The sequence below is a fragment of the Pongo abelii genome, chromosome 2 (genome assembly GCF_028885655.2).
Source record: "Pongo abelii isolate AG06213 chromosome 2, NHGRI_mPonAbe1-v2.0_pri, whole genome shotgun sequence".
In the NCBI taxonomy this organism is placed as follows: domain Eukaryota; kingdom Metazoa; phylum Chordata; class Mammalia; order Primates; family Hominidae; genus Pongo; species Pongo abelii.
Genome location: NC_085928.1, coordinates 92,242,822 through 92,261,168, shown reverse-complemented (window position 1 = coordinate 92,261,168; position 18,347 = coordinate 92,242,822). Strand labels below are relative to the sequence as shown.

At 40.3% G+C, this 18,347-nt stretch overlaps 1 protein-coding gene and 1 pseudogene across 6 annotated transcripts in view; one reads left to right on the top strand and one right to left on the bottom strand.

Moving 5' to 3' along the window:
• PTPRG (protein tyrosine phosphatase receptor type G) overlaps positions 1-18,347 on the top strand; it is a 735,254-nt gene that overhangs the window by 501,067 nt on the left and 215,840 nt on the right. For all 6 annotated transcript variants that reach the window (XM_024244436.3, XM_024244435.3, XM_063722016.1 and 3 more), the window contains one exon: positions 15,534-15,629. In XM_024244436.3, coding sequence (XP_024100204.1) covers positions 15,534-15,629 — 96 coding nt within the window. The remainder of the gene's footprint in view (positions 1-15,533; positions 15,630-18,347) is intronic.
• Positions 16,370-16,798, bottom strand: LOC112132629 (small ribosomal subunit protein eS26-like; annotated as a pseudogene).

Sequence of the window (18,347 nt, the reverse complement as noted above, 5' to 3'; positions counted from 1 at the left end):
TAACGAGGGACTTGATCTGAGTCGTACATAAATGAATTCCCTATCAAGTAACCAGTTCAACAGAGACATCTATTTTTTGAAAAGAAGTTTTATAGAAATTACAATTATACTAATGATGAGTAAGAAGATAATGTTGATCTCATCTCATAGATTTTATGGCATTTTTTTTTTTAAAGGCAGGATCTCATTGTGTTACTTAGGCTGGTGTGCAATCATGGCTCACTGCAGCCTGACCTCCTTCTGGGCTCAAGTGATCGCCCTACTTCAGCCTCCCAAGTAGCATGGACCACAGGCATGTGCCACCATGCCTGGTTAATTTTTGTAGAAATAAGGTTTCACCATGTTGCTCAGGCTGCTCTCGAACTCCTGAACTCTGAACTCAAGCTCTCCGCCCGCCTCAGCCTCCCAGAGTGCTGGGATTACAGGCATGAGCCACCATGCCCAGCCAATTTTGTGGCATTCTTATTTGCCTTGTGGTGTTAAATACTAATCCCAAACTAGTGTAAGGTTATATTCAGTCATCAAACTTTGTTTTAAGTCATCGTCATTCAAATGCATTTAAAAGCATCATCTCAATTTTGCATATTTGGAAATGGGGACCCAGAATAATTAAATGATTTACCCCTGATCTTAGCACCAGATGAGGCAGAGCTTGAACTTGAACTTTCATTTTCTAATTATTATCTTTTCCACTCCATCATATGTTTTCTCTGATTATGAGATTCTGAAACCCACATTTTCCAGAGAATTGATAGAAAGATCATCAAGCCAAGGATTTTGAACTATGATCAAAGCTGCAATGGTGGCAGCCCACCGTTCTTTTTACCGCTAAAGCCTTTATCCAGTTCATAAAATGCCTCTCTCTAATCATTCCTGTTGGGTTTTAACCAATATATCAGGAAGACTGGTGCTTTGCAGAGCTTTGGGCAGCCTTGTTTTGCTCTCTGATTCTCTGGTGTCCTTCTGACTAAAGATACGGTCTGAGAGAATTAATATTAATACTTTGTGTTTACATAAAGTAAAATAGTGCACACTGTAATTTTATGGCTAGGTAGGTGGGAAATTATTAGTCTAAATAAATACACTTTTTAGTAGAGCAGCTGTGTTAAGTAAATTAAATTCTGCATAAATCTGAAACAGTACCTCGATTTTCATTTTTATTTATTTATATTTTTTGTAGAGAACTAGTATCGCTATGTTGCCCAGGCTAGTCTTGAACTGCTGGCTTCGAGCAATCCTCCTGCCTCATCCTCCCAAAATGCTGGGATTCTAGGTGTGAGTCACCTCACCCGACCTCAATCTTTTCTTTATTTCTTTGTTTCCTTTGGAGTGTTAGTAAGCTTGAGTAGTTGTGCGTTTCATTGTGGTAAAAGATACATGAAGAGTGAATTGTGTTACAGTGAGATCAGGAATAAAGGAAGATTATACCCTGCGTGATGTGGAGCTGTCTGTTGCTAGGGGCTGATGGATGCATTCCTTTAGAGCACTTTGCTGATGAGGCTGGTCTTCTGAGTTGGGTCCCTAAATGGATCTATTAGATGGACCCTTTTCTTCTTACAGCAGTGGTGGGGTTTGGGTTTTGTTCTTTTTTGATTTTTCTTTTTCTGCTCATTTCAAGGGAGACTTTTTTCCCGATGACCTATATTTTTAGAGCCAGCAAGTGTGTTAAACAGTTGGGATAAACCACCTTTCTTGGCCCCAAATCAATACAAGTCTTCTCCCCAGAGAAAACTACTATTAGTTTGTGCTGTTTTTCCAGACGTGAGCCTTCCCTTGCGTTAGATCTATATACTTGTGCATATACACACAGGACACATACAGTACTGAGGTGTATGACATTTTTAAAGTCAAATGTGATCACAGTGTATTTATTTTGCAGCTTGATTTTCTCCTCTAACAATATATCTGAGAACTTTCAAGGCTGGTCTTGAATTCCTGGCCTGAAGCAATCCTCCTGCCTCAGCCTCCCAAATTAGTGCCTAATTTCTTCCCTCCCCCTCCATAGGTTCTACCATTCTCCTATTTATTACGCATATCAAGTTTTTCCTCCCCTGATACCATCAATGGTGGGGCATAGATACTTGTATATTTGTCTTTGTATATGCAGCACTTGTGGCAAAGTATTAATATTCTGAATAAAGAGCTCCTTAAATAATAAAACAGGAAATCATTAGGAAAAACTAAGTAAAGTTTCTTTACTTACTGGTTATTTGGATTTTTTTTTTTTGAGGTGGAGTTTCACTGTTCTTGCCCAGGCTGGAGTATAATGGTGCGATCTTGGCTCACCGCAACATCCAGCTCCCCGGTTCAAGTGAGTCGGCTGCCTCAGCCTCCCGAGTAGTGGGATTACAGGCACGTGCCACCACACCAAGCTAATTTTTTGTATTTTTTAGTAAAGATGGGCTTTCACCATATTAGCCAGGATGGCCTTGATTTCCTGACCTCCTGATCCTCCCAACTCGGCTTCCCAAAGTGCTGAGATTATAGGTGTGAGCCACTGCACCCAGCCTTGTTTGGAAATTTTAAAATGAGAACAGAAGTACCCATCCAATGGTAAAAAATAAGAAGGATCCATAAATCCAGTGTTACAAATGGTATAGGAGAATTGGTATTCTCCTGCACTGTTGATTAGAGTAAAAAAATGTGTGTAATCTTTTCAGGGGATGGTTTGGCTTGAACTGCTTCTAGACATCTGTCTTAGAGAAGGAATTTTTTGCTCACTGAGGCATGTTTACATATTTTTTTAGAGGTAGTGATTTTTAACCTTTCTGGCTTGTGGAGCCCTTGAAGATTCCAGTGAAGTCCATGGTTGTGTACCGCATGAGACTAGGGCTGAAAATGGGTCTTTCAGCACGTGGTTGTAGATGGAACCATAGAAATCTGTCTGACTAATGAACTGCTGAAAAGTGATGGACACTGTTCAGTGAATACATGTACCACCTTCGGCAGTCTTTCAAGGGGCTTGCAGCCCTGCTGGAAGCCAGATTCATAGTTCCATGAGTTTGTTTTTCCCCTTTGATCAGTCATCTGATCAATGCTGTTGGTTATTTTAAGGGATACTGAATAATACTAAAAAAAATCCCTGTGGAGCAATGAAACATATTTTCTCCTGTGTGAGAAATAACTCATTCATTCATTCCATAGTCATTTAATGAGTGCCTACCATGTGCTTAGCTCTGTAAGGACCCTCCCAGTGGGAGAGGTCACAATACAGTATCCAGAAGAACCTCTTGTAAGGGGATCTCCATCAGAAATGATAAGATGACCTCAGGAACAGAAGAGCTGTTTTAAAGAACAGATGTTCTAGACCAGTTGACCCAGCTAACCTTAAAAATACTTCACTGTGGAGATTCTCCCACGGACACTAAAGGGTGTGGTTTGGATTTATAGAACTCAGAAGCATTCGGAAGCCTCCAGTTGTTTTGGATGTGTTTTCTCAGAAATGTTTTGCACCAACCTTTTTCTTATGGAGAACCATGATGTGGCAGCATTCATCTGTATAGTGCAAAATGCAGCTTTCCAGATAAAAGAGCATAACTTGTCTTTGTGGCAAGCTTTCTTGGAGGTCTCTAGCTGGGATAAGAGGAGGGAATACAACCAACTAGATCTACACCTGTGTTAATTTTGCTTAGCTTAATTGCAAATTCATGACATCATCATTTCCCCCAAAACATGACGAGGTAGAAAATACAATATCAGAAATGAGGAAAGAACTCTAATGGTAACTTTGGTTGAGAAAGTAACAAATAAACTATATTTCAGGTTTCTTGTATTTCAAAATGGGAGACATATTGCTGATTCCTTGTTGGTTTTGAATGATTTATAACCTTTTATTTGTGGCTGAGTGTTGCAGTCTATGTTGTCATGGAAATTCTATTGAATTTATAGGTCCATTTATCCAAAATGATTTTCCAGACTTCATTTCATGGTGAATCATGTGGCTGTTACTCCCAAGTACAAAGCAATTTCTAAAAAGTTTCATATTACAAAGAGCACAAACACTGTGGTAGTGATTTTTGTGTTTTTGAAATACAAATGAGTTCCAGATGCACCTAGGGAGCCCTCTCCCTCCACTGTGTCCAAGGTGTTAAGCTCCACTGCATTTCAGAACCAGCTTTATATATAAAATAGCCATGCAAGCAAGGAAACGTTGTTTTATTAGGAAAGAAAGCCATTGCAGTCACCTCAAGAGTAGTTGAAATTACTGGTTTATGCATAGGGACAAAAGTGCTCTCCCAGCTGGGCGCGGTGGCTCACGCCTGTAATCCCAGCACTTTGGGAGGCTGAGGTGGGCAGATCATGAGGTCAGGAGATCGAGACCATCCTGCTCAACATGGTGAAACCCCCTCTCCGCTAAAATTACAATAATTAGCTGGGTGTGGTGGCGCGTGCCTATAATCCCAGCTACTCAGGAGGCGGAGGCAGGAGAATCACTTGGACTCAGAAGGAGGAGGTTGTAGTGAGCTGAGATTGCACCACTGCACTACAGCTTGGTGACACAGGGAGAGACTCTGACTCAAAAAAAAAAAAAAACAACTGCTCTCCCAGTTTCAAGCTCCCTCACAGCAGACTTGATCCTCCCCCTCAAAGTTCAGTAGTGGTGTGAAAGGGAAAGAAAAACAAAGTGCTTTACCATGCCCACTGATAATGTTTCATGTTGACAGTGGGTGTAGGAGAGGGTTTCTGCATCTCAGCACTATGGACATTTTGGGTGGATAATTCTTTTCTTTTTTTTTTTTCTTTTTCTTTTGTCAACCTCCAGAGCATGAGTAGGCACAGAGAAACTCCCATGATGTGGGGCACTATTTGGTGCACTTTGGGGTGTTTAGGAGCACCCCTGGCCTCTACCTGCTAGATCAGTGGTCCCCAACCTTTTTGGCACGAGGGACTGGTTTTGGAGAAGACAATTTTTCCAAGGACCTTGTCGGGGGTGGCGATGGTTTCAGGATGAGTCAGTTGCATTATATTTATTGTGCACTTTATTTCTATTATTATTACATTGTAATAGATAATGAAAGAATTTTCCAATGTATAATTGTATAATGTAGAATCAGTGGGAGCCCTGAGCGTGTTTTCTTGCAACTAGATGGTCCCATCCAGGGGTGATGGGAGACAGCGACAGATCATCAGGCATTAGATTCTCATTAGGAGTGTGCAACCTGGATTCCTCGCATGCACAGTTCATAATAGGGTTTACGCTCCTGTGAGAATCTAATGGCGCCACTGATTTGACAGGAGGCAGCGCTCAGTCAATAATGTGAGCTATGAGGAGCTGCTGTAAATACAGATGAGGGGGTTAGGGACCTCTGTGCTAGATGCCTATCACCCCCTCAAAGAGTGACAACCAAAAATGTCTCTAGACATGGTCATATTTCCACTGGGGTACAGAATCACCCCATGTTAAGAACACTGCTCTGGAAGCTTTGTACTAGGACCCTAGAGAGAACTAACAGGTAGTGCTCATTGCTAATGGAATTCTGGTCAGGATGTTATGTGGTAGAACAGTTTTAAGTACATGGGCTCTACAAGCAAATGCCTAGATTTGAGTCCCAGTGTTAATTACTTCTTAGACAAGACCTACTATCTCAGCCTTAATTTCCTTTTGTATAAAATAGGAAAAATAAGAGTATCACTCCTAGAAAATAGTAGTATTGATTTAGGGAATTAATTGATGTAAAACGTTCGGAATCAGGCACATTTAAACAACCCTCCTGAGTGCTTTATGCTTGAGGCTGCCTCAGGGGAAAGGGCAGGCAGGGGCAGTGCTTGGCTCTTGTAATAGTTATTGGGCCCTAGGCTGGAGGGATTCTCTGTGTTAAGGCCAGTCACTGGAACTTGCTCTGTCAAGCAGATAAGTTCAATCTGACCATACTGTCGGATTTAAAGTAGCTTATATTAAATGGAATGAATGCAAAACAGGGCAGTAAACTCGGCCCTGCTCTGTTTTGGTTTGTTTGTTTGTTTGTTTGTTTTTAATTGAAGCAGAGTCTCACTGTGTCACCCAGGTTGGAGTGCAGTGATGCAATCACAGCTCACTGCAGCCTTGAACTCCTGGGCTCAAGCAATCCTCTTGCCTCAGCCTCCCGAGTAGCTAGAACTACTGGTGTATGCTATCATGCCCAGCTAATGTTTTTGTTTTGTTTTGTTTTATTTGAGATAAGGTCTCGCTATGTTTCTCAGGCTGGTCTCAAACTCCTTGGCTCCAGGTGATCTCAAAAACATCCTGGCACCCAAGTGTATGCCTCATAGCCCTAGTGTGCACCTTAGGTTCTACTGCCCCAAAACTTGGGATTCCTGCTGTAAAGTAGTTGAAGATAATTCCCTGTTACAGGGCAAATGAAAACAGGAAATAATTAAGGATTAGTGTACTCTGTGATTAATGATATTGTATAAAGGAAGTGTTTCAGAATGTTTATTTAAATGCCACCTTGCCTGCAAAGATACCCACTACCTACTATTCTTCAGAGCTTGGTTCCTCTAAAAATATTCTTCCAATGAACGCCACACACTGGTTTCTTTGCCACACCCTCTGGCATGACTTATTGGGAAGTTGGCTGGCCTGTGGAAATGGTTTATTTGAACCTTACTGTAAGTATTCTTCTGGTCATAAAGAAAATCATCAGGACATATTGTAAGAGAAAAATGAGAGCTGTTTCATCAGTTTTTACTTTTTCAAAGCAAGCGCTTAGTGAAAATGTATTACAACAGCCCTGTGAGGTGTGAGTATTACCTCTATTTCACAGAAGGGGACACTGGGCCTTAGAGATCTCCAGGCTCTTCAGTATACAAATCTGGTCTTATTCTATAGCAAATACTCTTAGATCTTCATCTAATACTATCAACTTTATGGATATTTTTCCGTATGCTGTAAGAGTGTGAACTGGGTTGTAACAGGGGCTACATTCTCCAGGGTAGAAGCCTGTTAGAATGAAGTAAGAGAAGATGATGGAGTTCAGAGCTCAAAGAAGCCCAAAAAGTAACTGAGTTACAAAATGGTTTTATAATGTGATACACAGACACATACCTGTGTGTGTCTGCTTAAAACCAGTAATGATTTTAGGGGGTATATTAGTCAGGGTTCTCCAGAGAAAGACAGCCCATAGGATCGATGTCTCTCTCTCTCTCTCTCTCTCTCTCTCTCTGTCTCACACACACACACACACACACACACACACAGAGTAACTCTGGCCTATAATTCATTAATTTTAGCTAAGTTACTCTAGCTAAGTTGATCTTGCAGTCTTGAGTTCAAAGGCTGGAAACCTGAGCTCAATCTGTGTTGCAGTGTAGGGGCAGAATTCCCTCCTCTTAAAAAGACCTCAGGTCTTCAGCTGATTGCATGAGACCCACCCACATTATAGAGGGTAATCAGCTTTACTTCTAAGGTCTACTGATTGAAATGTTAATCACGTGTAAAAAATACTGTCACAAAAAATAACAATGATCCTTTTAAAAAGTAACTAGGAATAAAAACTTTGTTCATTAGGATAAGACAAAATACCCAGAGTGTTTGTGTTATATATTTTAATGTAATATGTATAATGTATAGTTATCATTTTTCTCCATAATTGAAATGAATAGATCTTCTTTTGTTGAAGTATTAAAATTTTAGGCCAGAGTTACTTAGACAATGGTTTGGCTTTCTTGTAGATTAAAGAGAAAGTAATATAATCTGTATTTAGCAGAACCATACCTGGAGTCACTTGGCCATTTCACAGTGATTTTGGCTTGTATTTGCACCTTTCTGAGCATTTACTCCAGCAATTTAAATTCCTCCATTCTTTCAATATCTTGAGCCCTCCTTGCCACTGATTTTGTTATTTATTCCAAGAGCCGGCATGGGCTTTGTTAGTGTTTGTGGCTTTATCACTTGGCTGTCCTTGCTTCAAGCCACTTAGAGCTCCCACTCATTTTATTCATTCCAGAAATAAACTACTAGTATTTACAATGGGCAGCACTGTGCTAGGGACACAGCCTTGCACTGCGCAGACTTATGTCCTGCGTGCGTACATCTTTCTATCTACAGGCAATGGCAGAATTAGAGTTAGAGTGTAGTGTGTTGAGTGTGTGTGTCCTGGCCTCCTTAATACTAGCCGTTACAAAATAATTTAAAAATCATGTTAGATTAAGAGCAAATTTTACAAAAACCTTAACTCTGTCATCATCCTATGCATGTCATCAAAAAAGCAGAACTGGCAGATTCACTGTGTTTGGATGTTTACTCTGCCTTCACTTCACATCTTTATTCTTAGGCACCTGTTTCTTGTCCACCACCACGTTCCCAACTGGCAGGTTAACACCAAGCTTGATTAGAAAAATACATTTCCACCTCTTCAGTTCTGTTGTCTGCTGCCTCCTATGTGATTTTTAATTCTGCTGTTGCCTTTTTGGTTACCCTCTTTATCTCGTCCTGTTTACGTCTCATCTCCATCTGTTCTTTTCTGTAGCTTTTGCCTGTGTGTTCTTCCACTTTAATAAAAATCCCCAGCAGTATCCTGGAAATGTCTATTGAGTCTTTCAGTAGATTGCCTTCCCCCGAGCTATTTGCGTGCTGTTTCCTTACTTACTCCATCATGATTTTTTTTCTTGGGCCATGTGTCGGGGGCATGTGGGAGAAATTGCTTTTTGAGAGGAAATAAAATGTAGAGCTTTCTAAATCTGCATAGAAGTTACTGTTGGGTTTTCTACTTTCATGTTGGGACCATTTCCTTTTGCTTCCGTGATCACAGCAACGAGGGAGCTGACTTAGGCACACAACTATAACAGTAGGCACACAACACACCTTCTGGGAAATGCCCCCTCCTGCCCATTGCCTGTATAAATGCAGTATTTGTTTAATAGATGCCTCACTTGACCATGAGCCATTCATTGCCTTATGCTTTTATTTTGTGATACACTCACTCAACTTTGGCACTCAAAAATAAAGTTAACCTTGTCTCATTAATGATATTTTAGTTTTCCTAAGTGCAGACTGTATCTTCATCTTGTCATGGTGCCTTACAGACAATAGGCATTAAGCAATACTCCTGCCAATTGGAAGGAAGCCCAGTGATTAAGATCTTGAACTCTGAGATTTGAAAGACAATTTTGAAAGATAATTTTTCTGTCCCAACCCCACTTTCCTTCCTTAGGAGCTTTGTAAATTTGAAATTACAAATTTTGTAAATCCTTGGTTTTCTTGCCTATAAAATGAGAATCGTACGGATACCTACGTCACTGAGTGCCAATGAATCATAGTACAGTACCTAGCATATAGTAGGTACTTACTAAAGGTTTGAAAAACATTAATAATGTTTTAATATGATTAAAAATTAATATTTCAACAACAATAATAGTATCAAAGGCTCAGGTTTTCAGATTTGTTGCTTTCTATTCATTCATCTTAACATGGATAGTGACACATGTTGGAAACCAGACATAGACACATTTGTAAAGTCAAATTGCAACTGGAGTTATTTTAAATGTAAGGGAAAAGTTGCACAAGGCAGGAAAAAAGGGAAGCTAGGTGGACATTTTGTTGTGACTTTGTATGTATCATACTAGTACCCTACAACAGTGGAGCATTGACTGTTGTCAACCCTGTACTCACAGTGTCCTTTTCACCTCCCTCCCATTGCTTGATAGTATTGGGATTCATGCAGGCATTTGCCATATATATATTTTAGGACATGCTTCCTGGTCGATGATGATGCTTTTAATGTGATTTGTTTTGCCCCTGTAAAATTGCATTTTCCAAATGTCAGATTATGCTATATGATACTCTAGGTTGGCCATCACCTTGATCTGGCTAGAAAAACACCTGGAGGGTTTTGCAGTCAAGCCATTCCACAAGGTAGAGTTGAATGATCCATTTGGGCTAATGACTCTCACTTATGACTTTGAAAAATTTGCAGGACTGGTCCCATGATTGTGCCCTGGTGCAAGCAGTCTATCGGTGGCTTTTTAATTGAGTTTCATATAGTTTGTTTCTGTGCTTGAGGATATATATGTGTGTGTGTGTGTGTGTGTGTGTGTGTGTGTATTATATATATAATATGTAGTATCTCCTATCTCATGGAACTCTACATGATGAAGGAATGTCTGTTTATACAGGGTTGATTCAACTTTCCTTCCCTTGCAAAAGAGAGGCCTGCTTGGAATAGACTCGTCGACCTTTAAGCTATATAGTTTTCTTATAGAATCAAGCCCAAAGTATTCTATTTCAACTATGTTTGGAAAATACTGAGTTAAAGTTACTAAGTCTTCGAATAACCTTTGACCCAGGACTTAAATGGCCAATTCTAGGGCTAGGGCAGGGAAAATATAGGATGAGCCCAAAACATCCGTGCTTGATAGGAGTTGCTAAAAAATAAAAAATTAGGAGAACGTGGCAGAGTGACAGGGAAATACTTTTGAAGGGTCTCCTACTGGGCAAATCTGGGACAATCTGAGCATCAAAATACATAATGTTAGTCACGGAATCTGATAATGGATTGAATAAATAGAAACAAAAACAAACAAGTCCATAGGGGTGTAAATGAATGAATGAATAAGTGAATAAACCGCAGTGCAGGGAAAGCGATTCCTTACTCTAGAATGCCATTAATGAATATAGAAGGAAGGGTTGAGTTAGAAAGTCACCCAAGGATACTAAACTAGTGAGTCAACATTAAATGAGGAGCAGGATATTTATCTCATGCCAAAGTATCTCTCTACAAAGTACTTTTTAATTATGAAAGGAAATTTAATAACATTATAGTGGAGAAGCCCAATAGATAGCACCTTAGCCACATGATCAAGATAAATACCTCCAATAGCGGGATAAACCCACATAAATGTGCTTGCTGATATGATGCATGGAGAAGATATAAATTTTTTTTTTTGAGACAAAGTCTCCCTCTGTTGCCCAGGCTGGAGTGCAGTGGCACAATCTCGGCTCACCACAACCTCCGTGTCCCAGGTTCAAGTGATTCTCCTGCCTCAGCCTCCCAAGTGGCAGGCACCTGCCACTGCACCTGGCTAATTTTTGTATTTTTGTAGAGACAGGGTTTCACCATGTTGGCCAGGCTGGTCTCAAACTCCTGACCTCAAGTGATCCACCCACCTTGGCCCCACAGAGTGCTGGGATTACAGGTGTAAGCCACCACGCCCGGCCGACAGACCTCAATTCTATGAAATTTCTGCCCCGTACACTTCAAATTGTCAGAGTGAAGAAAGAGGCTCAGTAACTGTTCTAGATGAAGATGGGGTTGGAAGAGGTCAGTGTAAAAAGACATGACAACTAAATACAAAGTTTGATCCTAGATTGAATTCTGGACTGAGAACCAGAAAATGATCTGTAATGGACTTTATTTGGGCACTTGCCAAAACTTGAAAATGGTCTGTGAATTAGATAATAGTATTGTGTTAATGTGAAGTTTGCTAATTCTAATAATTATTCTGTGATTATGTAAGAGAATGTCCTTATTCTTAGAAATTACACACTTAAGTATTTAGTGGTAAAGGAGCCTATTATCTCCCATTTGCTCCCAAATGATTGAGGAGAAAAAGTGTGTGTGTGTGTGTGTGTGTGTGTGTGTGTGTGTGTGTGTATACAGAGAGAGAGCAAAAGAGGTATAGTATAAATAATTGGTGACACTGGGTAAAGGAGATAGGGAACAGTTAATAGATCCCTTTATTGCTGGATTTTCCAGATCTTTTTTTCTTTCTTTTCTTTTTTTTTTTTTTTGAGACAGGATCTTGCTCTGTCACTCAGGCTGGAGTGCAGTGGAGCCATCAGTAGCCTCAATAGCCTCAACCTCCTGGGTTGGAGCAATCTTCTCACCTCAGTCTCCTGAATAGCTGGGACTACACTCACCACTCCTGGCTAATTTTTTGTAGAGATGAGGTCTCACTGTGTTGCCCAGGCTGGCCTCAAACTCCTGTTCTCAAGCAGTCCTCCCACTTGGACCTCCCAAAGTGCTGGGGTTACATGCATGAGCCACACTGCACCTGGCCCCAGATCTTTTCTTCAGCTTATGTACAGCACGTTTCTTCACAGAAGGATTGCTGTAGAGTGAGTATCACTTTAGATTAACATTACTAGAAAGAACACACTTTGGGGAATATTGAAGGGAGGGCTCTGGGATCTAGAACCCAGAATGTTGAAGGGAGGGCTCTGGGCACAGTTCATTTTGAGGGTAAAATTGATGGTAGCTACCCCAAACACCTGCCAAAGATGTTTTTGGAAAATAGTTTCCAGCCTCTGTCCAAACTTGGACATCACCACCGCTGACAAAGTATGTTTCAATTCACGCAAGTCCAATTCACTCAGCAAAACCTCATCTACTTATTCTTATATTTTAGACACTTCAAATATTACCGTAATTCAGTAGGCTACAACTTGAGAAAAATAGTAAGAAAAATAGATATTTCAGACCTGTGCTACTGTCCTTTTTATGAGACATTTTATTATCCAGATGGGTGGAGCCGTGACCCAAACACATTTTCTAAAAATGTATTTTTTTACCCACTTGTAAATGAAAATGCCCTTGAAGAGGTCTTAAAGTATTTTGTATCACACACTATTCGGGTGATGCATTAAACAATGCTGCTCCTGCACATGGCCTGAAGTATAAGAAAGCCTTCTGTGAACCTACTTAATTTGAGGGCCTGAGTTTTAAAAAGAAAGTGAAGTGTAATTCTCTGAATACACCTGTGTGAAGTTTCTTTCTTGGGTTAGTAGTATTGTTCCCAAAGCAATTCACCTAATATTAAACCATTCTAATCTGCACCTTATTGAATGGATTTTTCTCTAAAAATTCATGATGTCTAAAGCTGTCCAAACCGTAAGGCAACACATTTGTAAGAAACTGCCAGAATTGGTGCGAATTTACAGTCTTAAGAAAAAGAATTATCTTTAAGAAAGAAAATTCTCCAAAAGAAAACTACCCATCCTTCTCCCATGTACTTAGGTATCGAATTTTTCTAGGAAGTGTCCTGATTTGGGCTACCTGATTGCCCTCTTCACAAAAGAAATGCCGTTGTATTCTTAGCATTTGAGTTAATTCAGTCATCAGAACTCTGTTTACCTTTGACCTATATTTAGCTTTTCCTGCTGGGACTTTATTGTTCAACGTCAAATCTCTAAATCTCTCTGGGGTGTGGTTGTTCAGTCTGTTACAGAAAATAGCATCGTGCTTTTTGGAAAAGTGGGGAAATAGAGGTCATGAAAGAACTAATTATATAGAAGATACTGTTTTCTGTAAGGAGTACCATCATTCTAGATGATTCAGTGGAATCACACTCTTACTAGAAATTTGAAGATGTTTGCCAAATGTTAATCTTAAAATATGATGATGATGATGATGATGATGATGATGATAATGACCAGATGCAGTGGTTCATGCCTGTAATCTCAACACATTGGGAGGCCGGGGTGGGCGGATTGCTTGAGCTCAGTTGTTCTAGACCAGCCTGGGCAACATAGTGACACCCTGCCTCTAAAAAATATATATATATATATATATATATATATATATATATATATATATATATATAAATTAGCCCAATATGGTGGTGTATACCCGTAGTCCCAGCTGCTTAGGAGGCCGAGGTGGGAGGATCGCTTGAGCCCAGGAGGTCAAGGCTGCAGTGAGCCATGATCATGCCATTGCACTCCAGCCTGGGTGACAAAATGAGCCCCTATCTTAGAAAAAAATATATATGTATATATGGTGATGATGATGGTGATTTGTTGAGCATCGATGAGGTCTAATCATGGTGCTTCATGTTATATACTATGTTAACTTATTTGAGCCTCACAATTACCCCAGTAAGTGGAAATACTTGACTTTATGCCTAAGAAAGCTGGTGCTTGCAAGTAAATAAGGAAGCTGGAATAGGAACCCAGGTCTGTTTTTTTGTTGTTGTTTTTGTTTTCGTTTTCATCAGTGTGGAGGCTTCTGGGGATACCTAATGGTTCATTTTTGTTCTCTACATCTTTTTTTTCGAGACAGAGTTTTGCTCTTGTCGCCCAGGCTGGAGTGCAATGGCACGACCTCGGCTCACCACAGCGCCCGCCTCCCAGGTTCAAGTGATTCTCCTGCCTCAGCCTCCCGAGTAGCTTGGATTGCAGGAATGCACCACCATTCCTAGCTAATTTTGTATTTTTAGAAGAAACGGGGTTTCTCCACGTTGGTCAGCCTGGTCTCGAACTCCCGACCTCAGGTGATCCGCCCGCCACGGCCTCCCAAAGTGCTGGGATTACAGGCGTGAGCCACTGCGTCCGACTGTTTTCTGCATCTTTTTAAATGTCAAAATGTATGCAAGCATTAAAGTTGTGTAATGATTCTGAGTTAACTTACCTGTGTTCTGCTTTTTGAATAAGAAATTCTAGTCAGGCCCGCTGGCTCACACTTGTAATCCCAGTGCTTTGGGAGGCTGAGGCATACAGACTGCTTGAGGCCAGGAGTTTGAAACCAGCCTGGACAACAAGGCAAAACCCTGTCCTTACAGAAAATACACAAATTAGCTGGGTATTGTGGCATGCACCGGTAGTCCCAGCTACTCAGGAGGCTGAGGTGGGAGGATCTATTGAGTCTAGGAGATGGAGGTCCCAGAGAGCCGTGATGGCCACCACTGCATTCCAGCCTCGGTCACAGAGTGAGAGTGAGTTTGTTTGTTTGTTTAAAAAAAAAAAAAAAAAAACCATAATGCTAGCCAAATGTAAGAGAAGATATTTAAGGTTGGGATGAAAGCACATGGATTTTGGATTCTCTCTGATGTGTAATATTAGGCAAATTAACATCAAATTTCTGAAGCACTGTTTTCTCATCTATAGCTGAGTATAGTCATTTCTGCCCTAATTTTTTTTACAGGGCTTGATAAGAGGATTAAGCAAAATAATGCGTGGGTTAGCTTTTTGCAAAAAGATGGTTAACTCCATTAAAATTTTGCTTCTTAATAGGGAAATTTCACCATGACCTGGCTATTAGAAAACTAGAAGGCATTGGTTTCACTTATTTTGGGTGGCATGAATGTACTGTAGTTATGTGAAAAGATGGGATACATTCTGACGTATCTAGGGGTAAAATGACATGATGTCTAGGTTCCTTGTAAAATATGTTAGCAAAGGGCCAGGTGTGGTGGCTCATGCCTATAATCCCAGCACTTTGGGAGGCCAAAGCAGGCAGATCACTTTAGGTCAAGAGTTCAAGACCAGCCTGGCCAACATGGTGAAAGCCCATCTCTACAAAAATACAGAAATTAGCTGGGCATCATGGCAGTTGCCTGTAATCCCAGCTACTCGGCTGAGGCAGGAGAATCGCTTGAACCTGGGAGGCGGAGGTTGTAGTGAGCTGAAATTGAGTCACTGCAGTCCAGCCTGGGCAACAGAGCGAGACCTTATCTCAAAAAAAAAAAAAAAAAGTTAGCAAAGGAAAAATATGGATAGGTGAATAAATTTGGCAAAATCTTATTAGCAACTGGGGAATATACATTTATGGTACTATTCTCTCAACTTTTTATTTATGTTTGAAAATTTTCCTAATACATTTTTTTAATTGTTGTTGCAGATGCAGATTTTCTTTTACAATCCAGATGACTTTGACAGCTTTCAAACCGCAATTTCTGAGAACAGAATAATCGGAGCTATGGCCATATTTTTTCAAGTAAGTTAACAGTGGCTGAAGTACTTCAACCAAAGAATTCTTTGAGTATTTTTTTTTAATTCACCGAATTGTTCCATGTTTAATGAATGCATCTGTTTTCTGGTTCACACCTGTCCAAATGAAAGATATTTCATATTGTCTAATGTGTGATTTAAAATGTAAATAAGTATGTTTAGAAACATAATGAAAATTTTTGCATGAATTACTCTGATTTTATTGCTACTTGACTGGTGCACAGATTGAAGAACACATTTATCATCTAAGTTACTTCGCCGCTGAAGCATTTTGAACAGGTTCCTTCAGCATATTAAGAGACTGATAAAAAAAAAAGGGGGTTTTTTTGAGCAACTTTAAAATTTGACATTACTTGCAAGTAGGTTAATAAATAGCATCAGTCACTTTTCAAAAGAGACCCCCTGTCTTTCCCTCTCAGAAATCCCCATAGTAACTGAAGTTTTTGTTGCAACTATCTCTGTGTTGGTACATTTATGAACTCTTATCTTTCCGTCCTCTCTTTTAATATGATTATGTTGATGAATACTCATAACTCAGTGTTGATTCTGCACCTAGAATCCCAGCGTTGCATCCTGCGATAAAATAATGCTGTTCAGGCTTTTTAATAAGTCAAATCAAAGTAGTGTTGATCAGTGAGTGCCTTGACCAACTTGCCTGTAGAAGACCTTGGTGCTTTTTAGCGTGGAAGGTAGTCTGAGTAGTAGGCATCTGTGATTTGTCTGACATCTTTTTTTTTTTTAAGTACAATTTCCATTTTATTTTTCTCCAGAGAATAGCCTGTCTTCAGTCTTTAAGAACGCAGCTCCTTACATGGGCTTTGGTGGGGGACGTGGGGCAGCACCCGCAGGTCTAAATTGGGGTGGGGGTGTTCAGTCCTTGCGGGCTTCACGAGATCGATTCCTGACTACTTTGCTGTGAATTGCACAGCTCACACAGCAATGTAGCTTCACATACAGCTTGGGAAGCACATAGGCATCGAAGACGCTCGCTTCAGAAATGTCCCTGACTGCTGCGGCCTCCACTATGTTTCAAATGACGAATTTCTTAATGGCCTTGTCCTTGGGCAGGCATCGGGCACAGTTAGTGCAGCGAATAGGCTGCACATGGCTGTGGCCCTTTTTGGCATCACCGTTGTTCCTTCTTTTCTTTGTCATCTTGGAGGCACGGACCGGAGAGCTTGTCTGACATCTTAAAGTTGACCTAGAGACTACATAAAGGTGTTCATTTCACCAATGAGTCTCTGTTGGAAAATGAAGTCTTTTTGACAACTAAAGAAATGTTAAAGACATAAGAGCCTTCTCCAACACGTCTTTAACATCTGCCTTTTTGAGCAAGTTTGTCATTGAGGTGGTGCCATTCTTGTTTGGATTATGTTAATTTCACCACCCTTTTCAATGGGTGACACGTAAGTGACAGTTTTCTCCCTTTTAACTACCTTTCTCCCTTTTCTCAAGGGAGATGAGGGCTCAAGTGAGAGATCAGATATGAAAATTTGAAAAGCTTGATATTCTACCTAGAATAAGAACAATGGTTGTCATTGGTAATTATGGCACTGGTTTGCAAACAGTGGGTTCTATCTTACTGTTGAGCCATGAAGTTATTTCAGTAAGTTCTGATCAGCATTTTAAAAACAGTGTCATAGAATAATATAGAATAGGAAATAAGTCAGAAAATATCAGTAAAACATAGTAAGGTAAATGTATTTATAGAATTTGTTTATGCACAGTAAACATACTGGGTGTGTGCTGGGTCATGATATAATGTGTATTGCTTACTGTGGGTCGTAGTCAAGTATTCTGGAAGTTGTCTGTTTATGCTGTGTATTGGCCTAATTTGCCCATTGTTCTTCAACACATCTCTTTTTCCTGATTACTTTTCATGAATACAATAGAGCATAGTGTTTTAAGAGCTTATTCACTGAAGTCAAGATACTTGCTTTTGAATTCCGCGATTTCTACTGCGTAATGGTAATGTAGTTATTTAAACTTTTCAATCTCAGTATCCTTATCTGTGAAGTAGAGAGAACAGCTAATACATCATGTAGGTTGTAGTGGTAATTAAAGGACTTCCTAGTATGGCTCCTGGAACGTGGCGGACACTTGGAAATTCCCAAATAGTATGCATCTATAGCCCTCCATGTTTCTGTGGGATAGAGACCCCATGGTATACATATTATCTTTTTATGAACAGAAGTATGTTCTGGACACTGCCCTGTTGGCAGATGACTTGAGTTCTGTCTGGACCCCTTCAGTTCTTTTTTTTTTTTTTTTTTTTTTGAGATGGAGTTTCGCTCTTGTTATGCCCAGGCTGGAGTGCAGTGGTGCGATCTCAGCTCACCATAACCTCCGCCTCCCGGGTTCAGGCGATTCTTCTGCCTCAGCCTCCTGAGTAGCTGGGATTATAGGCATGTGCTACTATGCCCGGCTAATTTTTTTTTTTTTTTTTTTTTTGGTATTTTTAGTAGAGGCAAGATTTCTCCATGTTGGTCAGGCTGGTGTTAAACTCTCAACCTCACGTGATCCGCCTGCCTCGGCCTCCCAAAGTTCTGGGATTACAGGTGTGAGCCACCACACCCAGCCCCCTTCTGTTCTTTAACTGTGATTGGTTTGCATTTGGTAGCACTGGGACCACACAAACAGCTCTTAAACAGTTCCCACGTGCCTGGCTAACACCTGGTTTTCTGTCATCATTCCCTTGGCATGC